The 26802-nt window shown below is 40.8% G+C and overlaps 1 protein-coding gene across 2 annotated transcripts in view; it reads right to left on the reverse strand.

Annotated features, from left to right (window-relative positions):
• Nucleotides 1-2806: 2806 nt before the first annotated feature.
• Nucleotides 2807-26802, reverse strand: part of SREK1IP1 (SREK1 interacting protein 1) — a 63025-nt gene continuing 39029 nt past the window's right edge. Inside the window, exons 4-5 of one of the 2 annotated variants that reach the window (XM_063454065.1) lie at nucleotides 10440-10509; nucleotides 2807-3476 (exon numbers count right to left, since the gene is read on the reverse strand). In XM_063454065.1, the coding sequence (XP_063310135.1) occupies nucleotides 3287-3476; nucleotides 10440-10509 (260 nt within the window). In that variant the 3' untranslated portion in view covers nucleotides 2807-3286. Of the gene's footprint in view, nucleotides 3477-10439; nucleotides 10513-26802 lie in introns of both variants that reach the window. The other variant, XM_063454064.1, reaches the window with a different exon arrangement.

The following is a 26802-nucleotide window of genomic DNA, read 5'->3' on the forward strand; positions in this document are numbered from 1 at the left end:
CAGCTCGGATGCTAGGCCCCGCCCCCTCCTTGGTATTCTTAAGTTAAACTCAAGAGCCAGACAAATGGCTCCTGATTATTTCAAGTACAGGACCTTTGAATCCCTATCGAGATTTATATAATCTCGGTACCATCTGGGGCATTTTTAAGAGATACTTCACTTTCATTTTATTATCATGTGATTGGAACATATTTGTCCAAATCACTATTTGTACTGATTAGAGTTTCTGCTCGTAATCTTTTTGTATTTCTATATCCTGATTTACACACGAAGGCATGACATAATTGTTTCTGTACAAACTCAGGATTGGATAATATTTTCTTTTGGGCTTTACCTATTGGGATGAGGTAGGCTTTAGGGGCGTACCTGAAGCATTTGGCACCCGGGGCAGATCCTATATTTGGGACCCCCCCCCCAACTTTAAAATGTAAAAAACAACTGCAAATCATTTTAATGTATTTAGCACTGAGCTGTGTTTGAATATTTTTAATGTAAGCATGTTTTCGTATGGAGTATGTGTGAGTGAATGTACAGGTGTGTTTGCACGTATTGGCATTTGAATGCAGGCGTGCATTTTTCTGTAGTGTGGTTTTTGAATATGGTGGTGTGTTTTTATGTAGTGTTGACATTTGGATGCAGGGTCGTATTTGTGTGTAGTGTAGGCGAAATGCTGAGATGTATGCACATATACACATAAACTCACATATACACACAATGGCACACATACAGATACACAGACACATAGGTAAACACATGCAGTTACATAGAAACACAGTCATACACACATACAGACACAGAGAGAGAGACACACAGGCACACATACAGATAGACACATACATACAGATACACAGACACACCAAAACAAACACAGACACACAGATACACATGTATAAGTGTATTTGTATAGTGGATGCAGTGTGTGCGCTTGTATAGTGTATGCAGCTTGTGTGTATAGTGCATACAGTGTGTGTAGCTTGTGTGTATAGTGTATGCAGCTTGTGTGTAGTGTATGCAGCTTGTGTATAGTGTATGCATCTTGCGTGTATAGTGTATGCAGCTTGCGTATATAGTGTATGCAGCTTGCGTATATAGTGTATGCAGCTTGCGTATATAGTGTATGCAGCTTGCGTATAGTGTATGCAGTATTGTATGTGTGTAGTGTATGCAGATGCAGTGTGTGTGTGTTGTGTGGAATAAGGGCTGGGAAAGTGAGCAGTGTGTATTGTTTGTTTCCCCCCTTCCCCCCACACTCCCTGATACTTACTCGCTCGTCCTGTCCTCCTCCCTCCCACTCTTATCTGTGTCCAGGGAGGGGACACACACTATGTTTCCTGGTGGCACAGCATAAATGGGCAGTGAAGAGGGGCCCAGAACTCTCCACGCTCGTTTCCCATCCAGCAGCAGCAGGTCCTCTGTTCTCGCGATCCACAAGAGCGGATCGCAAGAACAGACGACCTGCTGCTGCTGGATGGAAAACGAGCGTGGGTAGTTCTGGGCCCCTCTTCACTGCCCATTTATACTCTTGTAAGCGACCCGGTCCCTTTACATAAGACACTAAGACCTAAGTATTTGCTAAATACATCCCAAGAGTTAAATAAAACTTGACTTATCCGTATCGATAAAAACTAAATAAATATATGCAAGCAAAAAGAAAAGAAAATTGATAGACATACAGAACTAATAACATAATGTAAAAAAAATCTCCTTGATGTTGCTGCAATGTGATATGCACTGCCTGTATAATGGAATAATAAACAGAGTAGCAATAATGATAAGGGAAGTTTCACTTCATTAATTAGCAAGAGGAGCAACAGGTTAGTATACACGGTACAGACTGAAGCTCACAGTCTGGCCTAACACTCTGACAGCTGCAAACCAACGGGCTAGGTAAACTAAACTAATTTGGTAATATACCTATATGAGGGAAGGGAGAAAATACCTCCACAATTTAAAAAAAACAATGTTGTAAAAAGTAGACAGAAGACGAAAGTGGGATATAATTACAACGTCGTCGTCATTAACGTGGGCAGACGTGGGGCTATAATTGGGTGTGGATCCCCAGCGTCCGGCATCCATCATGTTGCAAGAGTCAGTTATGCAGACTCACGGCCACTGAGCGCAAATACCGCAAGATGAGGAGGAATATGTTACACTTAGGACATCAAGAGGAATGGGCAAACATATAAGACAATAGGTGAGATTAAAGGGACACTGGTCACCGGAATCACTACAGATTAATGTAGTGGCTCTGGTTACTATAGCATATTCAGAGGAAAAGCAGTGTTTACATTGCTACCTAGGAACACCTTCAGTGGCAGTCACTCAGACGGCCACTAGAGGTGCTTTCTAGTCCATCACTGGCATTCAACATCTTCACGCTTTGCATGGAAGCGCTGAACGTTCCTCATAGAGATGCACTGATTCAATGCATATGAAAGCATTAGACTGGCTGAGATTGTCAAGATTGATGATGTAAGCCATGAGTGTGGGACCAGCTGCAGCAGGGAGTAGGAAAAAAAAGTGTAAGTAAACTCACCTTTCTCACGCAATCGGAGGGGGCTGATCACCTAAATAGTTTAACACCATAATGTCAGGAATACATATTTGTATTCCTGACACTTTAGTGTTCCTTTAAGTCTCAGACACAGAAGACATTTGGTTGAGGTCCTTGCTGCTAAAAGAGGTAGCAAGTAATGTAATCTATTCGTCAAATGTATCATTAATTGTTACATCAATTTGTTCAATCGAGATATCGTAACACCAAAAGATTTTTGGGTTGTTCTGATAGTAGATAAAGAGAATCTGATTACAATGACTTATTACATTTATTACATTAATTACATTTCAGAATAGAATTGCATACAATTCATGATGGCACACACACAGACAAACATTTATTACTTTTTTATTCTCATGGAGTACTACAATAAGGAATGAAAGAGAACAACAAGAAGTATTACAAAGCAAACATAAAAAAAAAACCAAACAAAAAAACCTCATTTAAATTCGTATCTCGTTATTTTCTCAATTCTTTCGGCCTTTCTTTAAGATGATTGAAAAGGATCAGTACTCGTGATTTATTTATTTTAGGTTTAGTTATTGCAATTACTGATAGCAGTGTGGTCAGCAACACTTTTGAAGTTACCACACCATTTATGTATATAAAAAAGACATGTCAAAACCTATATACACCAGGTTTGATCCATTTACTGTAGCAAATTGGTTTAATTTTCAATCATATACTATCCCACATTCCATAATGTCAGAAGGTACAATGAGGATCATGTCAGTCACTGCTAGAGGATTCTGAGCTGCTGGAAGATGAGGAAGAAGAAGAATGGCGTTCACGTTTTCTTTTTTTTCTGTCTTTTTTGTGCTTTCCTTTCTTTGACTTAAGCTTTATTTTTTTCTCTTTCTTTTGGTGCTTCCTTTTCTTTGGCTTTGAGCTCTCCTCAGATTCACTCGATGAATGTGACCTGAAAAATAATGCATTTAAAACATTAAATGGAAACTTATTTTCTTCACTAGCCTCATTGTGTCATCCTTACGCTCACACCAAGTTTATTTCTTCTTTTCTAAAAAACAACAGAGGATGAAAGTTTATAGCAATGAGTTATTGTAAAAGTAGGTATAAGCCACCCAGTGGAGCATAAATCACAAGCAACAGTCTGCATTTCTGGTAACTAAATAGCCATCTGAATCTTTGAAGCTTGTGAAGAACCTTGATTTGTTGTTATACTGAGATCTGCAGGCCTTGAAGCAGGCAGTACAGGGAGAAAACTGAGGGGGTATACCTCCAATAAATTGGAAAGAGTACCATAGTGCAGTATGTGGTGATGGAAGATGCTGGACTGCGTAAATGGATGGTACATTGCAGCCGTGCAGATTACTTAACCAACGATAATGCAGACCAGGGGATTTAAATGGGTAAAGATGTGTAGGACATTGCATTTCCTTACTGTTTTAAAATTTATTTTGGGTACATACAGGGCTGCCATCAGAAATTTTAGGGCCCCTGACACAGCTCAAGATCTGGGCCCCCCGGGGCCAGCCCTGAGTCCGCCCACAAGGATGAAGTGTGTGTGTGTGTATAGTGGATGCGGTGTGTATAGTGGATGCGGTATGTGTGTCATGGATGCAGTGTGTATAGTGGATGCGGTATGTGTGTCATGGATGCAGTGTGTATAGTGGATGCAGATTGTACGTTTTGTGTAATGTATGTAATGTTTGTATGCATGCATTAGATGCAGAGTGTGTGTAGTGAATGTAGGTGTGTGTATAGTGAATGCAGAGTGTGTGTTTTTGTAGTGGATGTAGTGTGTATAGTGAATGTAGTGTGCTTGTAGTGAATGTAGTGTGCTTGTAGTGAGTGAAACGTGTGTATAGTGAAAGTAGTGTGTGTGTGTAGTGCAAAGTGTGTTTAGTGAATGTAGTGTGTGTGTAGTACAAAGTGTGTTTAGTGAATGTAGTGAGTGCAGAGAGTGTATAGTGAATGTAGTGCAGAGTGTGTTTATTGAATGTAGTGTGTGTGTATAGAGCAAAATGTGTATAGTGAATGTAGTGTGTGGGTGTGTGTGTAGTGCAGAGTGTGTTGAGTGAATGTAGTGTTTGTAGTGAGTGCAGAGTGTGTTTAGTGAATGTAGTGTGTGTGTAGTGCAGAGTGTGTTGAGTGAATGTAGTGTGTGTGTAGTGCAGAATGTGTTGAGTGAATGTAGTGTGTGTGTAGTGCAGAGTGTGTTTAGTGAATGTAGTGTGTGTGTAGTGCAGAGTGTGTTGAGTGAATGTAGTGTGTGTGTGTGTGTGTAGTGCAGAGTGTGCTTGTAAGGATTCAGTGTGTGTGTGTGTGTGTAAAATAGGGGGGAAGGGGAATATTATTTTATTTATTTATTTGTGTATATTTCAATTTTATTCCCCCCTCCCTGGTTCTTACTGTGCCAGGGAGGGGGGATATCGCATTTCCTGTTGATCCAGTGGCATGGTGGAGGGAGCCAGCCACGGTACATTGAAGAGGGGGGCCAGCAGCACACATTGTCTTCCTTTCCAGCTCCTCTCTGACTAAATCTCACGAGACAGGCCTGCCTGCTGCGCGGAGCGTTGCCATAGTAACCCATGGCAACGCTCTGGCAGCCGCAGGGTGCAGAAAAGTTAGACAGAGAGCAGCTGGAAAGGAGGACAGAGTGTGCTGCTGGGCCCCCTCTTCCTCGTACAGGTAGCAGAGGGCCCTCTGTGTATATATATATATATGTGCTTCTCTATGACAAGCGCCTAGGTGTTCCTAGGCAGCAATGTAAACACTGCATTTTCTCTAAAAAGGCAGTCTTTGCAGCAAAAACCCTGCAGTGGTAGACTATACTCACCAGAACAACTACATTAAGCTGTATAATATAAATTAAGCTGTAGTTGTTCTGGTAACTATAGTGTCCCTTTATGTTTGTGCGTGCAAAGGGGTAGGGACTGCAGAGGGTGCCGAAAGGAAGGGGCTGTAAAGGGTGTGAGTGGAAGGGGCTGCAGAGGGTACAAGGGGGAATAGAGGCTGTAGTGGGTGCAGAGGAGGGACAGGATGTAGTGGGTGCAAAGGGTAATAGGAGCTGCAGTGGGAGCAGTTGGGTAGCCCACTAGCCACTACCAAAAGCGAAACCCTACCATTGCGCACAGTGCAGGGGGCAGGAGCTGCAGTGGGAGCAGCAGGTAAGGGCTGCAGTAGGAGCAAAGGGGTAGGGAATTCAGTGGGAGCAGGGAGGTAGGGGCTGCAGAGGGAGCAGGGAGGCTGCAGTGGGAGCAGGGGTAGGTGCTGCAGATGGAGCAGGGAGGTAGGGGCTGAATGAGGTAGGGGTTGCAGAGGGAGCAGGGAGGTAGGAGCTGTACGGGGTATGGGCTAGGGGCTGCAGAGGGAGCAGGGGGTAGGGGCTGCAGAGGGAGCAGGGGCTGCAGCGGGAGCAGGGGCTGCATAGGGAGCAGGGGCTGCAGCGGGAGCAGGGGCTGCAGCGGGAGCAGGGGCTGCAGAGGGAGCAGGGAGGTTGGGGCTGCAGAGGGAGCAGGGAGGTAGGGCCTGTAGGGGGTATGGGCTGCAGTGGTCGCAGGGGTTAGGAGCTGCAGAGGGAGGTGGGAGGTAGGGGCTGTAGGGGGTATGGGCTGCAGTGGGTAGGAGCTGCAAGGGGTATGGGCTGCAGTGGGATCAGGGGCGTAGGGGATGCAGTGGGAGCAGGGGGGGTGGGGGCTGCAGAGGGAGCAGTGGAGTTGGGGCTGCAGAGGGAGCAGGGGATGCAGTGGGAGCAGAGGGGTAGGGGCTGCAAAGGGAGCAGAGGGGTAGGGGCTGCAGAGGGAGCAGGGGCTGCAGTGGGAGCAGGGGGGTCGGGGACGCAGTGGGGGTAGGGGCTGCAAAGGGAGCAGGGGGGTAGGGGCTGCAGAGGGAGCAGGGGATGCAGAGGGAGCAGGGGATGCAGAGGGAGCAGGGGATGCAGTGGGAGCAGGGGATGCAGTGGGAGCAGGGGGTGGGGGATGCAGTGGGAGCAGGGGGTGGGGGATGCAGTGGGAGCAGGGGGTAGGGGCTGCAGTGGGAGCAGGGGGTAGGGGCTGCAGAGGGAGCAGTGGGGGTAGGGGCTGCAGAGAGAGCAGGGGATGCAGTGGGAGCGGGGGGTAGGGGATGCAGTGGGAGCGGGGGTAGGGGATGCAGTGGGAGCGGGGGGTAGGGGATGCAGTGGGAGCAAGGGGGGGTAGGGGATGCAGTGGGAGCAGGGGGTAGGGGCTGCAAAGGGAGCAGAGGGGTAGGGGCTGCAGAGGGAGTAGGGGCTGCAGAGGGAGCAGGGGCTGCAGTGGGAGCAGGGGGGTAGGGGATGCAGTGGGGGTAGGGGCTGCAGAGGGGGTAGGGGCTGCAAAGGGAGCAGGGGGTTGGGGCTGCAGAGGGAGCAGGGGGTTGGGGCTGCAGAGGGAGCAGGGGATGCAGTGGGAGCAGGGGGTGGGGGATGCAGTGGGAGCAGGGGGGTAGGGGCTGCAGTGGGAGCAGGGGGTAGGGGCTGCAGAGGGAGCAGTGGGGGTAGGGGCTGCAGAGAGAGCAGGGGATGCAGTGGGAGCGGGGGTAGGGGATGCAGTGGGAGCAAGGGGGGGTATGGGGATGCAGTGGGAGCCAGGGGGGGGGTAGGGATGCAGTGGGAGTCAGGGGGGAGGGGGTAGGGGATGCAGTGGGAGCCAGGGGGGGTAGGGGAAGCAGTGGGAGCCAGGAGAGGGGGGGGGGGGGGTAGGGGGTGCAGTGGGAGCCAGGGGGGATAGGGAATGCAGTGGGAGCAAGGGGGGGGGGTAGGGAATGCAGTGGGAGCAAGGGGGGGTAGGGGAATGCAGTGGGAGCAGGGGGGGATAGGGGCTCCCAAAACCCTCCCAAACCTTACCTCTCTGGTGGTCCTCTTCTGAAAGAGCCTCACAATGCTGACATGCTGCCTGTAAGTCTGCTCAGGGCAGCTCCGCACAGCTCACTGTGACTGGTGATGTCACTTCCTGTAAAACAAGCCACACGGAGCTGCCCTGAGCAGTGTTACAGGCAGCTCAGTGAGGCTGTGTTCTGAGACAGGCACACTGAGGGGCAGCCTAGTGGGGTCTTTGGGAGGGCCCTATAGCTGTCCCTCAGTGTGCCCTGCACGGAGGACATGATTAGTAGCAGCAGGGGCCCGCGGACGGCTGTGCGGGCCCCTTGCTGAGTGCAGGCTGGCTGGGGAGATTGTTTAACTCCCCAGCTCAGCCATTACTTACTGCAGCAGTATGTGGGGCTCGGGGCCCCCCAGGACCGCCGGGCCCATGACAACTGTTATGGTTGTCATGCCCTGATGGCGGCCCTGGGTACATATAGTGAAAGTGTTTTTTTTTTTTTTTTTTTTACAGGTTTGGTTGGATCTCAGTTTTCCTGTATGTACATGCATTGTCATTCGGTCTGAGAGAACGAGCATAGGGGAAGCCATCAATGTATGTTAAAGGAGCACTATAGGGTCAGGAACACAAAAATATATTCCTAACCCTAGTTAAAACCACCATCTAGCCACCCTGAACCCCTCATGCATCCCTACATTTAGAAATCTTGTATTCAAGTCTGGAGCTGCTTACTTTGTCACTGTTTCCTTTAGACCTGCCCACTGCCTGCTGACATCAGCAGAAGTGGTAGCCTGATCCAATCACAATGCTTCCCCATAGGATTGGCTGAGACTGACAAAGAGGCAGGTCAGGGGCAGAGCCAGCACAATTCAAACACAGCCCTGGCCAATCAGCATCTCCTCATAGAGATGAATTGAATCAATTAATCTCTATGAGGAAAGTTCAGTGTCTGCATGCAGAGGGAGGAGATACTGAATGTTTGGATGCATTTTAGGCAGCCATGACCCAGGAAAGTTCTCTAGCAGCCATCTGAGGAGTGGCCAGTGAAGTTATCACTAGGCTGTAATGTAAACACTGCATTTTCTCTGAAAATAAAGTGTTTACAGCAAAAAGCCTGAAGGTAATGATTCTACTCACCAGAACAAATTCAATAAGCTGTAGTTGTTCTGGTGACTATAGTGTCCCTTTAAGTATATGGTGTGTTTTCACAGGGTGCTATTTGTTGTACATTTACTTAAAGGACCACTATAGGCACTGTCAGGGTATTTATATCGGCAGACATTTTGTGCTATGATAGAAATTAAAAATGTATATTTGTCAGTCACTCTGAACAGAGCAGACTCCATTTTGTTATTTTCAAACTAACAAAAGATACAAGATTTATATCCCTTCTGTAAAACTAACCTCTTTGCCTTTGCTAAGGAATGCTTAGTATATACAACCTAGGGATAAGAAATGAGAACGGGGGATGGAGAGACTGTCTAAATGCTAATGGAATATAATCAATTCTAAACCCAGACATTTGTGACAGAGAAGATTAAATCATTTCATTTTACTTTCTATATGTACAAGATTCCCATTGTAATTTAAGGTGAAACTTAGTTCACAAACTGTCATATTAGAAATTATAGCATTTGATGTGGTGCAGTTGTCCTGTCCCCTTAGCAGAAGAACACTCCCAAAGCATAATGCTTCCAACTCCATGTTTGACGGTGGGGATGGTGTTCTTGGGGTCATAGGTAGCATTCATTTTCCTCCAAACAAGGTGAGCTGAGTTGATGCCAAAGAGATTGGTCTCATCTGACCACAACACTTTCACAAGTTCTCCTCTGAATCATTCAGATGTTCATTGGCAAACTTCAGACGGGCCTGTACATGTGCTTTCTTGAGCAGGGGGACCTTGTGAGCACTGCAGGATTTCAGTCCTTCACGGCATAGTGTGTTACCAATTGCTTTGAGATCATAAACAAGATCCTCCCCATGTAGTTCTGGACTGATTCCTCACCGATCATTGAAACTCCCCGAGGTGAGATCTTGCATGGAGCACCAGACCGAGGGAGACTGACAGTTATTTTGTGTTTCAAAATCAGCAGGGAATCAAATACTTTTTTTTCCCTCACTGTATACTGTGTACATTTTTTGTTTCAAGCCAGCAATGAGACACCCCTGAGTTTTTAGATGGGCCATTGTGGTCACAAGGACTTCTGAGGAGGTCCCGGAAGCCACACTAAAGAGGATTGCATTCAATTTTAAGTAGAGAATGTTAACGGCAAATCTCAGTTTACAGCAATGGGCTGGAGCGGTAGATGTATGGGAATAAACATTCCAGAGATCTATAAATACACAAACATTTTCCCTCATGGTTACATGAGAAAGGAAGTGTTGTAGTTCTTTTATCAATTTTCATATAATCACATCCTAGTTTTTCGAAGAAAATATATTCCTTTGAATAATTCATGGAGAGACCAACACCACTACAGTCTAAAACGGTCAGCAGCTTTCAATGTAAAAGCTCCCCACGTAAAACCTATGACTACAGAGTACATAACTAAATCTGAATCTACAGAAGTGAGTGATTGTCCTACTGACTGTGGAAGGAGCCAACACATTTGTATATGCAGTCATGGCTTACCAGAAAAAAATAAATAGACTGGTTAAAGACCAGTGATGGCTAGTATGGCTAGTTTTAAATCAATACAACCATGTTGTGCATGAAAATGCTGTGATTTTACCACAAAATGGCAACCTGGGTTTAAAATAAAAAAATAAAAATCAGAGTAATGATATAATAAAGTCTGATACATGCTGGTTTTCAATCTCAAATACTTTCCTGTGCTTAATTTTAAACTTTACTTTTATGACAGGTACTTGTCATGTCCACTCCTTATGATATTGACACGGACCTTGGCATGGAATATCAAATGCTTAATATCAAAAATAATTAGCACTGAGTTTAGACAGCATAACACAATCAGTATGTATACTATATCAAGCTGCTAGATTGGAATGCTTTCACTAGAATTGATTGTTGCTTCCAAAAATTATCAAACTGTTGTGGCACATAATCTAGTCACCCTGATTACCTCTTTCCATGTTTCTTTGATTTATGCTTTTCTTTCTTCTTCTGCTTCTTCTTTACTACTTCATTGTCACCTGCTGGAATTTAAAGGGCACATATTTAAAAACATGTCTTTCAATAAAGAAAATCAGTGAAAATGAAAACAAAATGCAATGTTTTAGGTGTAACACATTTTCTTTTTTGTTTCCAAATTAACAAAGAAATACAAAAAAACTTAAATACACTTACTTCGAACATGGTACTTTTCTACATTTTAAATTAACACCCCCTTTTAATATAAGTTTCTTTACAGATTCCATGTTGGCGTGTACTAAAACATCAACATCTGCCTTCCCTGTCTTTTTTTTGTTCAAGTTAAAGAAATATTCAATAAATATATAATATAATAGAATAAATATATTATAAATATTAACATGTTTGTTGCCCTTACATAATGAGCACGTGTGTTTGGCCAGTTTTGGGAATCTAAGATTCAGAGATAACAAAATTGACTTTTAACCCATACAAAAACAAGACGTTTTAAAATTAAAATATTCATTATAAAAATCTAAAGACAGATTTATGGTTTCTAATGCACGGTGTGATGTCACTTGCCATACAGAAAGAAATACAAAATAAAAAAAAAAAACATGCATATATAAGCGAGCGCAAAAGGACACACACATATATACTAAGGTACCTCACTTATTTATTACACAGAAGAGAGGGGGGGAAAAAGCACTACAAACGTGCAGAATATTATTCTTAAGTACAAAGGTGTCTGCATTATCATGTATGAAAGGGCAGGAAAGAAAACTATTCCATACAAAAAGCAATTTTCAAAACGTAAAAGAACATTTAATTGGAGGCACACTGTTTTTCTGCTGTGAAAAAAGTATTTTAAAGCAGTGTGGCTCCAGTAAACAAAGAATACGAAGAAACATACAATGAGCACATTTTCCTTTAAATGTATATGCAAGAGACAAACATTATAATAATCATCAGGTACAAACTGGCTTTTTTTTTCCAGCCACTACAATGCCAGTGATCTTGCACTTAAAGGACTTATTCACCACTGGATGTCAAACTAATCTTTCTGTGGCGTCCACCCCATAATCAAAGTAAAAAAGGATGTTTATCCATACAGAAGAAGCAATTAAGAACGAGAAACAAACAAAAATGTATTGCAAAAAATAGCACCATTCTGATTTCAAATGGTCTATTGCATTGGTGGTCGATGTCATCCATGCATTATTTTCTTTAACCCCTTCAGGACGGAGTCAATAGTGCACGTTCTGATCAAAACAAAACGTAAACAAAAACTGGAATTTGCGCTATATGTCTGTTCACCCGTAGTTCCCCTCTTTCAAATTATATGCACCCACACTTATTATATATCATTTTGTTCAGGAGAAACAGGGCTTTAATGTATCATTAACTATTCATATATGGAACACAATTTATTATGAATAAAATTTAAAAAAATGTGAGAAAATAAGATTTTTTTTTACATTTGCATTTCCGTCTGACATTTTAACTGTGAATGTCATAACACTGTTTTTACTGCAAAAAAATGCACATATTTGTAATCAGCGATGTCTCACGAGTACAACAGTACCCCCCATTAACAGGTTTTATGTTGTTTTGGAAAGTTACAGGGTCAAATATAGAACATTCCATTTTCAAATTGAAATTTTCCAGATTAGTAATGTTACCTTTGAGACGGTGTGGTAGCCCAGGAATGAGAATTACCCCCATAATGGTATAGCATTTGAAAAAGTAGACAAGCCAAGGTATTGAAAGTGGGGTATGTTTAGTCTTTTTTAGTAGCCACTTAGTCACAAACACAGGCCAAAGTTAGCGTTCAGATTTGTTTTTGTGTGAAAAAAGCAAAAAACGAATATTTGGCCAGAGTTTGTGGCTACTAAGAAAGACTGGACATACCCCACTTGCAATACCTAAGGTTGTCTACTTTTGCAAATGGTATGCCATCATGGGGGTAATTCTCATTCCTGGGCTACCATACGCTCTCAAAAGCAACATATCCAATCTGGCAAATTTCAATGTGAAAAAAATGAAATGCAAGCCTTATATGTGACTCTCTAACTTTCCAAAACACCATAAAACCTGTACATGGGGGATACTGTTATTCTCGGGAGACTTCACTAAACACAAATATTAGTGTTTTAAAACAGTAAAACATATTACAACAATAATATAGACCATAAAAGTGCTGTTCGCTTGTAAAAAAAAAACGTCACTTTTACTTAAACTATCATCGTTGTAATACAATTTACCAGTTTGAAACACTAATATTTGAGTTCAGCGAAGTCTCCCGAGTAAAACAGTACCCCCTATGTACAGGTTTTATGGTGTCTTTGAGAGTTACAGGGTCAAATATAGTGCTTGCGAATTAAATTCTCTGCACTTTCTCCCTGTGTTGTCAGGCATGTCAATCAAATTTTAATTAATCAAATCACATAATTACGTTAAAAGATTATTTAAATATACACGTAGAATTTTAATATATATGCATTTATAGGTATTTAAATTCTACGTGTATACTAATGTAATCTTTTATGTAATTATATGTATTTATCTATATATATATATATATATATATATATATATATATATATATTTGCGGTTATTTGTATTTTATATATAGATAGATATATATAGAATGTAATTCTAAGTGTATTTTGTTACAGTTAGAATGAAATTACATATGCACATATAATTTATATTAAATTTTGTTTCAATATTTTATTTATTTTATTTATTATTTTAATTATACGTATTTATATATAATATATATGTACATCTATTATTATCTAATATTAAAATACACTTTGTATGACGTTACATATATATAATATATATACATATTATATATATATATATAAAAATATATTTAATTTATTTTTAAACAGGTTTATTTTATTTATTTTGTATTCTTCCTGATACTTTCTGGACATACCCTTAAGGACACAAGCAATTTTTGCATTTTTTGCTGTTTGTGTTCAACTGCAATTTGCATCTCTCTCATTTATTGTACCAACACATATTATATACCGTTTTTTAGACAACAAAAAGGGCTTTAATTTGATGTGACCTATACATGTATAAATTCTCATTTATTACAAAAAAAATGCAAAATAATGTGTAAAAAAAAAATGCTTTTTTCCCCACGTTTTGGCAATAATAATGTGTGCATTAGATGTACAACTTAGGAAAAGTAATTCAAAATCAATTAATTTATGTGTCTTGATTTACAAAGTACATAATATGTGTAGGATTTCAGTTTATTTTGAAAGTTACAGGTCACAAACTACAAGGTCTAAAATAAAATTTCAATGTGAAACAATTTTAGAAGTTGGTATGTTTGTCTTGGAAGTTTAATACCCATTACATGAAACAAAATTGCCACACAAAAGTATATATTTATATAAAGTAGACATCACAGGCTATTTACATAAGGTTAGTTTGACACTTTTTGCGTAGCCATTTCACCGCCAATCTCTGCTAAATATTGGAGTAAAATTGTGTTTTTTCTCTATTTTGGCATATTCACATATAACAAGGTTTTTGTAATGTGTATTTCGTAAATATAGTGTGTGTTATCCCTGTATAGTGTGTGCTACCCCATATTGTGTTCAGCTACATCTGCTGAGTACAACGATACCCCCATTGTATACCTTTGCCCCTATTCTGTGAAGCTACAGTGCCATATAGGAAACCATGCTATTTCAGTTTCTATAGTTGGAATTTTCATAGATGGTCATATGTCTGAATTTGTGGCATTATAGCCATTTGACTGTTCAAATAACCCCATAAAGGCCTTCCATTTGAGAAAGCAGACACTCCAGGGTATGTTATTAGGCATATATTATACCTTAACTTGCCACCATGTTTTCACCAATTTATTTCAAATTTTGTGGTGAGAAAAAAAAAAATTAACTTTTTTACATACATGTTGCATTTTCGCTGGGTATTTCTTACATTTGATAAGTGCCACTGTCATAAATTCCCCCTGAGTATGCTCAGTTACCTCTTCTGAGTAAAACAATATGCCCAATGTATGACCCAGACACTATTTTGTGAAGTTACAGTGCTGTGAAAGAGATGTGATAAGTTCAGGTTTTTAAGTGTGAATTTACATGGAGAGTTTTAATGGGTCCGTATTCTATTTTTAAATATGTTAGCAGGCTGCTTTTTCCAATTACCCCAAAAAGGCATACTATTTCTTAAAGAAGACGCCCAAGGGTATTTCAAATGGCAAATTTTGAACCTTAGCGTGGGATAATTTTTCCGTTAGCTTGTATCAAGTGCAGTGGTAAAAAGCATTTTGCTTCTGCCTTTTTGACACACAGTGAGTTTGTACTGTATATTTTGCAAACCTTATGTGTGCTACGGCTTTATAATACTTTATATGTTGCTCAGCTATGTTGTCTGAGTACAGCAATACCCCCGTATGTACCTTTGCCAGTTATATGGGGACATTGAAGGGGCACATTTCAGACACAGCCATTTAAGTTTTTTCAAACTTTACATTTTTACGCTGTGTCCATACCCCACTTTGGAGGTTTGTTTGTAGGTTAATTATTCCAGCTACCCCATAAAGGCATACCATTTCTTAAAGAAGACACCGTAGGGTATTTCAAAAGATGTATTTTGAACCGTAGCGTGAAATCATTTTTCCGCTAGCTTGTACCAAGTGTAGTTGTAATAAGCATTTTTTACTGCCTTTTTTACACACACAATGAGTTTGTACTGTATATTTTGCAAACCTTATGTGTGCTACGGCTATATAATACTTCCTATCTTGCTCAGCTATGTCGTCTGAGCACAGCAATACCCCCATATGTACCTTTGCCAGGTATATGCGGACATGAAGGGGCACATTTGAGACATAGCCATTTAAGTTTTTTCAAACTTTACATTTTTACGCTGTGTCCATAACCCACTTTGGAGGTTTGTTTGTAGGTTAATTATTGCAGCTACCCCGTAAAGGCATACCATTTCTTAAAGAAGACACCCTAGGGTATTTCAAAAGATGTATTTTAACCCTTATCGTGAAATAATTTTTCCACTAGCTTATACCAAGTGTAGTGGTAATAATACGCTTTTTATATGCCTTTTTGACATACTCAATGAGTTTGTAAAATATATTTTGCAAACCTTATATGTGTTACAGCAGTATAATACATCATATGTTGCTCCGCTATGTCATCTGAGTACAGCAATACCCCCGTATGTACCTTTACCAGGTATATGACAACGTTGAAGGGACACATTTGAGACACAGCCATTCAAGGTAGAATTTTTACGCTGGGTCCATGCCCCACTTTGGAATTTTTTTAATAGGTTGTGTTTTCCATTTACTTCACAAAGGCATACAATTTCCTAAAGAAGACACCCCAGGGTGTTTCAAAAGGCATATTTGAAACCTTACCGTGGCATCATTTTTTCGCTAGCCTGTACCAAGTGTAGCGATAATACGCATTTTCCCCCTTTTTTAAACATTTTTTTAACTTTTTAAAAGTTTTTAATACCTTTTAAAAAGTTTTATTTAGCTTTTAACAACTTATTTTACTATTTTAAATCTTTGTTTAAACTTTTCAAAAGTTTTTTTTACTTTTTATTGTTTTTTTTTTTTTAACTTTTAACCCCTAACTAGCCTAACCGTAAATCCCCCAATTTCCCCACTAACTTCTACCCACCTTAGCTAAATAAATACATATTTTAAAATATTTAAATGAATTAAATAAATTTAACCCCTGAGGATTAAAAAAAATAAAAGTTAACCCTCAGGGGTTAAAAGAAAAAAAATCAGATCACAGTGAAATACTGTGATCTGTATTTTGATCACTTCAGGCAGTGATCAGAGGGCAGGGAAGGGGTTAAATTTTATTTGAAAGAGATGAGGGGGTGGGATTTTGTTACTAACACTTTTTTTTTTACAGCCAGAGACAGATCAGCACTGATCTGGCTCACACGGAGCTGCAGGGAAACAGATCAGGTTTCACTGCAGCACGTGTGATCACTCTGACTCCCGGTCAGAGCGATCACATGGGCTGATTCAGTGAAACTGCCTGTGGTAGTGTGCCTCTAATAGGGAGACACACTACAGGAAGATTAACCCCACTATTGCCGCGATTGTGGCAATCAGGGGTTAATTTTCATTTATGACAGAAATTTTCCGTCATGCGTCCTTAAGGGGAGTGCTGCAATGACGGAAAATTTCCGTCATGCGTCCTTAAGGGGTTAAAGGGACACTATAGTCACCTGAACAACTTTAGCTTAATGAAGCAGTTTTGGTGTATATAACATGCCCCTGCAGCCTCACTGCTCAATCCTCTGCCATTTAGGAGTTAATTCCCTTTGTTTATGAACCCTAGTCACACCTCCCTGCATGTGACTTGCACAGCCTTCCATAAACACTTCCTGTAAAGAGAGCCCTATTTAGGGTTTCTTTATTGCAAGTTCTGGTTAATTAAGATTTTCTTATCCCCTGCTATGTTAATAGTTTACTAGACCCTGCAAGAGCCTCCTGTATGTGATTAAAGTTCAATTTAGAGATACAATTATTTAAGGTAAATTACATCTGTTTGAAAGTGAAACCAGTTTTTTTTTTTCATGCAGGCTCTGTCAATCATAGCCAGGGGAGGTGTGGCTAGGGCTGCATAAACAGAAACAAAGTGATTTAACCCCTTAGCGACCGAGGACGGTTCAGGACCGTCATCGGCATTTTTGCATTGCCGACCGATGACGGTCCTGAACCGTCCTAAAGGTGCAATGTACTTACCCGATCGCCGTCGTTCCCCCGGCGGCGATCGGCGGTGCTCCCGTTGTGGGGAGACTGCCTGCAGCCCAGACAGTCTCCCCATGGCAGATTAGGACCCCTGGGGCCATGTGATCGCTCAACAGGGCGACCACATGGTCACAATATGTGTCCATGTGTCTGCCTGCAGGGGGACTGTCTGTGCTGACAGGCAGTCTCCCTGCTAGTGTAAAATCATAAAAAAAATTAAGTTAATAAAAGTTAATAGTTAATAAAAAAAATAATAATTATATATGTGTATATATATGATATATAGACATATATTATGCCTATATAATATATGTCTATATATCATATATATATATAATGTCATGCTAAGTGTATTTTTATATTAGTATGTACATATATTAATATAAAAATACACTTATAATTAAATTACACACGTATATATAATATATATAACTATATATATTGTATATATATATTATTATAAAATACAAATAATAAGTAAATTAAATTAAATAAAAATAATAAAATTAAAAAAAATTACATATCTATATGAAATTTTATTCTAACTGTATTTTGATATTAATATATATATATTTATATCAAAATACACTTAAAATGAAATTGTATATCTATCTATGTATATATAAATAAATAAAAATAATACGAAATATACATTTGTCCATATACAAAATTACATAAATAATTATATAAATACACACGTAGACTTCAAATATATAAATATGCATATATATTTAAATTCTACGTGCATATTTATGTAATATTTTTACATAATTAAGTAATTTTATTAATTGCAATTTGAGAATTTAATTTGCTAGCACTGTATTTTACCCTGTAATTTTCTATGACACCGTAAAACCTGTACATGGGGGGTACCGCTTTACTCGGGAGACTTCGCTGAACACAAATATTAGTGATTCAAAACAGTAAAACCTATCACAGCGATGATATTGTCAGTGAAAGTGACTTTTTTTTCTCATTTTTCACACACAAACAGCACTTTTACTGATGATATAATTGTTGTGATATGTTTTCCTGTTTTGAAACACTAATATTTGTGTTCAGGAAAGTCTCCCAAGTATAACAGTACCCCCCATGTACAGATTTTATAGCATTTTTGAAAGTTACAGGGTCAAATATATGGGTCAAATATTTTTACATTGAAAATGGCCAGGTTGGTTACGTTGCCTTTGAGAGCGTATGGTAGCCCAGGAATGAGAATTACCCCCATGATGGCATACCATTTGCAAAAGAATTCAACCCAAGGTATTGCAAATGGGGTATGTCCAGTCTTTTTTAGTAGCCACTTAGTCACAAACACTGGCCAAAATTAGCGTTCAATTTAGTTTTTTACTTTTTTCACACAGAAAACAAATCTGAACGCTAACTTTGGCCAGTTTTTGCGACTAGGTGGCTACTAAAAAAGACTGGACATACCCTATATTAAATACTCTGGGTTGTCTACTTTAAAAAAAATATGTACATGTGTGGTGTTATTCAGAGACTTTTGACAGATAATAGTGTTACAATGTCACTATTGATAAATTTGAAAAAATGTATGTTTTGAAACCGCAATATCCTACTTGTACCTATAACCCTATAACTTGCAAAAAAAAAGCAAAAAAAAATGTAAACACTGGGTATTTTAAAACTCAGGACAAAATTTTGAATCTATATAGAAATTTTTTTTATTCACTTTTGTAGATGAGTAAATGATTTTTCAAAACATGTATTTTTTTAAATTTTTCATCGTATTTTTTTTTTTTTTAATTAAATTACATGAGATTATATAAATAATGGTATGTAAAGAAAGCCCTTATTGTCCTGAAAAAAACAATATATAATTTGTATAGGAACAGTAAATGAGAGAGCGGAAAATTACAGCTAAACACAAACACCACAAAAGTGTAAAAAGAGGCCTGGTCGCAAACGTACAACATCCCAAAAACAGTCCAGTCCTTAAGGGGTTAAATCTTAAATGATAGTGAATTGAGCAGTGGAATTGCAGGGGAATGATCTATACACTAAAACTGCTTTATTTAGCTAAAGTGATTTAGGTGACTATAGTGTTCCTTTAACTTATCCATGGCTCGTTTTCCAGGTAAATTCTCTCATTCGCAACCTACCAGCTGAGCCCATAACAAAATAAAACATAACATTATGTAATATAGTTGATTTACACAATGGGGCACTTTATTTAGTAGAACCCACAAGATTAAAGGACCACTCTAGTGCCAGGAAAACATACTCGTTTTCCTGGCACTAGAGTGCCCTAAGGGTGCCCCCACCCTCAGGGACCCACTCCCGCCGGGCTCTGGGGGGAGGAAGGGGTTAAACTTACCTCTTTCTCCAGCGCCGGGCGGGGAGCTCTACTCCTCCTCTCCTTCTTCCTTGCGACGTCATCGGCTGAATGCGCATGCGCGGCAGGAGCCGCGCTCGCATTCAGTCAGTCGCATAGGAAAACATTTCCAATGCTTTCCTATGGACGCTTGCGTGCTCTCACTGTGATTTTCACAGTGAGAAGCACGCAAGCGCCTCTAGCGGCTGTCAATGAGACAGCCACTAGAGGTTTTGGAGGCTGGATTAACCCTCAGTATAAACATAGCAGTTTCTCTGAAACTGCTATGTTTATAAAAAAAAGGGTTAATCCTAGAGGGACCTGACACCCAGACCACTTCATTAAGCTGAAGTGGTCTGGGTGCCTAGAGTGGTCCTTTAAGATGTATAAATTAATATAGGGTGCCTCCCCTGAAATCTAGGGGTGGGTCAAAATCCTCTCTCATGTAACCCATTCTCTCACTTGGCATAAGAGGTGAAAACGGTCACACTAGTATGAGGTAGAACTTAAGCATTAAGGAGTTACATGAACTTGTTAATGATAACATCGGCCCTCTGCATGAATGAGCAAAAGTTTATTGACACATGGTTTTATAATTTCATAGCATCAATCCAATGAAAATCAGGTTTTTTTTGTTTTTGTTTGTTTTTTTCCTGATTCCCTTGGGTTTGCACTAACAAATAGATCAAAAGTGTGTTCATATTTTGTGGAATTTTTCTGATACTTTTTGTAGCAGATTTACAACATTCTTACAACTTAGGTAGCATTCATACAGGGTTTCTGATTGATACATACTTTTAATCTATTTTATAAGTACCTGTACTCTTTTTTTTTTTTTATTATTTTTTATATTGAGGGATTCCCTAATAAAGTAATTTTCTCATGCTTTATTTTATTTGATCTTTTTTATGAAATAGCGCTCACACTTGACTCTCTGTTTAGTTTTTATATCTTATATTAAATTGCTTGTTATATAGTGTGTAGCAGCCCAATGTATTGTTCCTACCCTGTGATGGGTAATTTTATTTCTACCACACCCATGAATTACATTGGTATTGTTTGCCTTTCCAAAATGAGTTTTTATTGTCCCCCCCATACTGTTTAACACCACATGCATGTATTTTTTGCCACCTAAACCCATGCCTAAGAGGCCTGTGGAAAACGTATAGTGCACAAAATGATGGAAAATAGATTTTCATCATAAATCTAATGTGTACAAAAACCACACAATGATTGCAAAATTATGCACATTTCACAAAACCACAACCTTTTATTAATAAAGCTGAAAATCCAGGTCAGTGGCTCTCTAGCTCCTAGCTTGTGTAGCAGAAAAGACATCATGACCTTATTTACACAATGAGTCAGTTTTTGGACAAACACTTCACATATAACTTTAAGAGCTGGCAAAGACTATGATTATTGCACTTGTACTTTACTTTGCAAATGAAATACAAAAAAAGCAAAACTCCCCCTCCCCCAGAACCCATGTTTCTTCATATCCATTTAGTTCATGAAAGTCAGGATGCCATTTAATTCTGTTTACTTGTATTTCAAATTGAAAAATACAATGTAGTATACAATATTTGTAAATGCTTTTATTATTTCAAATGCATTGAACACAGCTGATGCTACTTTTGCAGTTGAATAATTTACTTCCAGGACATATACAAAATGCTGATCCAGTTTAAATAAACATCACTGATGAAACCAGTGAGATCTTGCCTGTATACAAAGTATGTAGCCTTTTGCAAGAAAGTTAAACGTGCATCAAATATTTAAAGGGACACTATAGTCACCAGAACAACTACAGCTTATTGGATTTGTTCTGGTAAGTAGAATCATTACCTTCAGGCTTTTTGCTGTAAACACTGTGTTTTAAGAGAAAATACAGTGTTTACATTACAGCCTAGTGATAACTTTACTGGCCACTTGTTAGATGGCTGCTAGAGATCCTTCCTGGGTCATGGCTGCCTAAAATGCATCCAAACATTCAGTGTCTCCTCCCTCTGCATGCAGACACTGAACTTTCCTTATAGACATTCCTTGATTCAATTCATCTCTATGAGGAGATGCTGATTGGCCGGGGCTGTGTTTGAATTGTGCTGGCTCTGCCCCTGATCTGCCTCCTTGTCAGTCTCAGCCAATCCTATGGAGAAGCATTGATTGGATTAAGCTACCACTTCTGATGAGGTCAGCAGACAGCTTGCAGAGGTACAGCTTCAGGCTTGAATACAAGTAAGATTTTACTATTTTTAGGGAGGCATGAGGGGGACAGGGTGGCTAGATTGTGGTTTTAACCCTATAGAGTCAGGAATACATGTTTGTGTATATCCAACAATAATACTGTTAAAACTGCTGTTTTTACATCTTTGAAGCCATTTTTGAGTAGATTTTCAACCCAAACAAAAAGATGATCAGGGTAATTGGCTAAAGATAGCTTAAAAATTGAAGGTGAAAATAGACAAACTGGAACAATTCTCTAAGTCTCTAAGCTTTCAGTTTGGCTACCTTGAATTCTCACTCTATGGAATAACGCTGCATAGATCCCCATTGTAAACTCCTGAACTTAAAAGTTGTCAATTTCACACTTCCTAAATTGTAAAAAAATAAAAAAGACTGATACAGTGCTGCTGCTAGAAGAGAATTTTTTTTTAAATTTTGCTTGATTTTTGGATATGCATTTATTGCTCTCTTTATGATACACTTGCATTTTTGAGCACGGTTATGCTGGTAATAGTCTTGTGCTAAGGGATGTATAAGTTTGCATAATATGTTTCTTCCACTATGGAGCCTGAGCAAGTATATACTTTTTTGTTCTACTTTTTTAATTTTAAAACATTTACAGTTATTTTGAAATCATAAAAGTTCAGCAAAAAAAAAAAAAAAATTATGTGAAGTGGTACAGAGTAATCATTACATTTATAGATAGCTCAAATTACTATTCTGGCTTTCCTGATAAACAAATCATGTCCATCAAGCCCTCCACACATAAAATAGCTTAATTCACACAATGAATACCTTTTTAACCCTTAAGCCTCCTCACCTCACCTACATTTTTTACAGCTCAATTCTCCATATCTTAAAAACACAGCACCTATTTTACTAATAATGTTTTCCCTTCTATTTTTCACTTTTTCTCTCACTTCCCTCATTAATAAAATCTCTCTACCCTTTTACATACCTGTTCCTGCTGACACCATCTTCATTGCTCCCTCTCTACTTCCCTCATCTCTGTATTCATCACATGCACTTTACTCATATTTGTCCAGCCTTTCTCCACAAACCCTTCTTAAATCCCCAAAATACAAGCTCTCATTCCAAACATTTAAATCTTACTCCCAACTTCTCTTCCTTTCTATACTACTGCTCCAGGCAGCTGGTGATGTCTCTCTAAACCCTGGTCCCTCCTCTACTAAACCACTGGGTGCTAACACCAGAAACTCACTATCCTTTGGTGGTCTTCACTTTACCCACAACCCAAGACTGAGAGTAAAGGTGGCGGTGTAGGATTTCTGCTTTCACCCCACAGCTCCGTTAAAACTCTACCCATCCCCCCTTCCCTATCATTTAAAATTAATTTGATTCCCCTTTTCAAACCCTTCTCTGCTAACATTGTCTTTATGTATAGTCTTCTTGGTTCCCTTCTCCTCTTCCTTGACCACTTTGCTGCCTGGCTACCCTACTTCCTCTCTTCTAATATTCTATCCCTAATTCTCGAGGACTTCAATATTCCCATTAACCCAACTTTGACCTCAGCAGCTACTTTCAATTACTTCCTCCCTCGGGCTATTGCAGTTGGCTAATTCTCCCACCCATGTAGCTGGCAATACCATCAACCTAACTTTCTCTTATGCATATACAGCATCTAATATCTGCAACACTCCATTTCCTCTCTCTGATCACCACCTCTTATCATTTGCTCTCGAGTACCCACTCATCCAACAACCTCAGCCTAACCCCCCTCAACTCAGGAGGGACCTTAATTTTATTGACCTCCAGCAGTTGTCAGCTGACATTGATTCACAACTGCTATCCATCTCTTCCCTCTCCTGTCCCTCACTGGCCAACTCCACATTAAACACTACCCTCACCTCTGTCTTGAACGCTGCAGCCCCACTCCAAATATGCACCTCAAGGAGGGCACGCCCCCAACCGTGGCATACTAAATCAATGCGCAACCTGCAAAGTTGCTCCCATTGTGCTGAACGCTCCTGGAAGAATTCTCACACCAGGCAGACTTTCTCCATTATAGATTCATATTGTGTTCATACAGCGCAGCCCTTGCCAAAGTCATACTTTTCCTCGCTCATTAGTTCATGCTCCCGCAATCCCAGGCGTCTCTCTGACACCTTTAACCCTCTTCTTCACTCTGCTGTGGCCACCCCCCAAACTAACCTTACAGTTGATAGCTTTGCATGCTACTTTACCACCAAGATTGAACATCTAGGGAAAGAAGTCTCCCCACCTTGCCGTTCTCTTTCTCAACCACACGAAGATCATGCCTTTCCTACCCTTCAGACTTTTCCCCCCGGCTACTGAACAAGAGGTGGCTGCGCTTCTCCTTTCCTCTCGCCCCACCACTTGCCTGCTCGATCCATTCCCATCTTACCTTATCAGATCTCTCTCCTCTTGTCTTGTGCCTTCCTTAACACACATTTTCAGCTGCTCTCTCTCTTCTGACGTTGTCCCTGCTGACCTTAAACATGCCACTGCAGTAACTATCCTGAAAAAAACATCTCTTGACACATCCTCACCCTCTAACTATCGTCCCATATCCCTGCTCTATTTTTCCTCAAAGCTTCTGGAAAGACTTGTCTTTCCAAGTGTGTCTCACTTCCTAAATTCCAACTCTCTCCTTGACCCTCTTCAATCTAGCTTCAGCCCTCTCCACTCTACTGAGACTGCTCTTCTCAAAGTTACTAACAACCTAATCACAGCTAAATCCAAAGGCCACTACTCCATATTATTTCTTCTTGATCTATCTGCTGCCTTTGACATCGTTGATCATGCTCTCCTTTTTCAAACTCTTCAATCGCTCGGTCTCTATGACTCTGTCCTTTCGTGGTTTTCTTCTTATTTCTCCCAAGTAAAATAAATAAATGTACGTATCTTTAGTTTCCTGGTGCACATATGGGTGCATCATTCAGTATTTTCATGTAGAATTGAAAGTTAAACACCAGTCCTGCGGGGGCGGAGCTTAACCACCGAGCTGTGCAGACGTGCCTGGCACGAGCTCCTGCCAAGCGGGCATATTCTGGGGCAAAAGCAGCAGCTACTTAGCCCAAAACTACCCAGGGGTGCGCCACCCACATCGGGGGTGCCCCCAGGAATCCAACGACACCACCCCAGGGCCCGACGAGGCCGGAATGACGGAGACACAAATGCAGCCTACAGAAGCCGAAACCGAGGCGAGGCGGCTGCCCACCTCGGTGAGAGAGCCTTCAAGCGACAGCTCTACAAATCACCCCCCCCCCCCCTTTGGACCGGCGGGGGAGATCCCGGTCACCACTGGTCACAACGGCCAGGAAGGAAATCAAGTGATCCAGCCAAGAGCAACACTGGGGCAATTGACCCACGTGGTGGTACCAAGATGGCCACACAGCACAAGCACACAGACCGGAATACTTGCACCCAACCACCCGGGTCTCCTCTGGAGACTTTTGACTACCTGTGCACTAGCTTCAGGGACATCCTGCGGAACAGAGGAGCAACATACCGCCAGGCGGAGGCAATGGTAGCCGCTTGGATCCGGCCGACTGCAAGACGCAGTCAATATAGACAAACACCACGGGCATCCAAGATGGCGGTCCGGCAATACAGACACCAGCGGGCCCAGAGCGGGAAAAAGGCAGCAGGCAAATCGGGTGCACCCTCCCTCTCACAGGCTAAAATCCCCGGGACAACAAAGCACAGGACACAGCCAAGCATTTCTCCTGACCAGCGGCTCGGCACCCAACTCTGCACAAAGAGTGTCACAACACAAGTGACCCAGCACCTGCAGCAAACTCACAAGATGGCGCAGGGAACCATTGATACACCTCCAGAACGCTCAAGGTACCAGCCGAAAGCCGGAATTGGATAAACTCCCCCCCCCTGATCTGGGGCCCCAGAGACTGACACCTCCAACCACCGAGGTTATAGCAACGACCCAAAATGGACTTTCCTATAATACTGCCCACCTCCTTGCCTTTTAATATAGCGAGCATTACCCCCCATCCCTACACAACCCCTTTAGTGCCTCACCAGTGGGGCAGCAATGTATATGTCCTCTCACCACAACAGGTTAGCTAATGATAACACATTATGGCATATGCATAGTCTCACTAGACGAAGTAGGGACTGGCCTGCTAGCTCTTATTGCTTTAAAAGATATGCATGACACTATTACAACATCGCTAGACATGCTTACCTAAGACAGGACCAAACACTTCCTATCTGCCTATCGTTTTGTTCAAACATGTTCTAAAATGTTACGCACGCCACAGACAGAATATATGCTGACAAGTTGAAACGTTATGTATACCCACTGTCTTTACTCTTACTCTAACTAAATCCAAAAATGTGCTGACCACTCTTACGCCACGTTATTTGTACTATACCTGTTACTATAAAGCTTGTGTATGCTATTGTGGCCGAACAAGCCCTTTGTTACCTTATGCACAATAAAAATAAAGAATAATAAAAAATAAAAAAACACCAGTCCTGCAAAGATTGCAGTACTTCACCAGGAAAGGCCTGTCTGAGTGACAGCCACTAGGAGTGGTCTTAGGAACGAATATTCTCAGAAAAGGCAGCTGTCAGTCTACACGGACAGGGTCTTTGTACCAGAACCACAACATAAAGCTGTAGTGGTTCTAGTGTTAGTGTTCCTTTAAGAACCATCTATTTATTCTTATAGGTTTTCTTCTTCAAGAACACACATGTGAAAAAAGGACAAACCTACGTTGTGATGTAAAGCTAGTGGACATGTGCAATTCTTTAGTATGCCGTTCTTACTTTTACAAAAGATTGCAAAATGTATTACAAGCATGCATCTCCTTTTGAGATATGATGTGTTTCTGTCAGGGTTTCTTTGCTGTTTTAAACAGCAAACCTGTCTGTTTCAGTGATTGAGTTTGCAGCTGCAATTACTATGAGCTGCTTCTGCTTGTTGCCACGGTTACTCACCTGTGAGTAGTAATCAACCCTGCTGCTAATCAGTTCTGCCTATTTAAGCAGCTAAGCCCAGAACCTCCTTGC

Source organism: Pelobates fuscus, chromosome 5 (assembly GCF_036172605.1).
Source record: "Pelobates fuscus isolate aPelFus1 chromosome 5, aPelFus1.pri, whole genome shotgun sequence".
Lineage (NCBI taxonomy): Eukaryota > Metazoa > Chordata > Amphibia > Anura > Pelobatidae > Pelobates > Pelobates fuscus.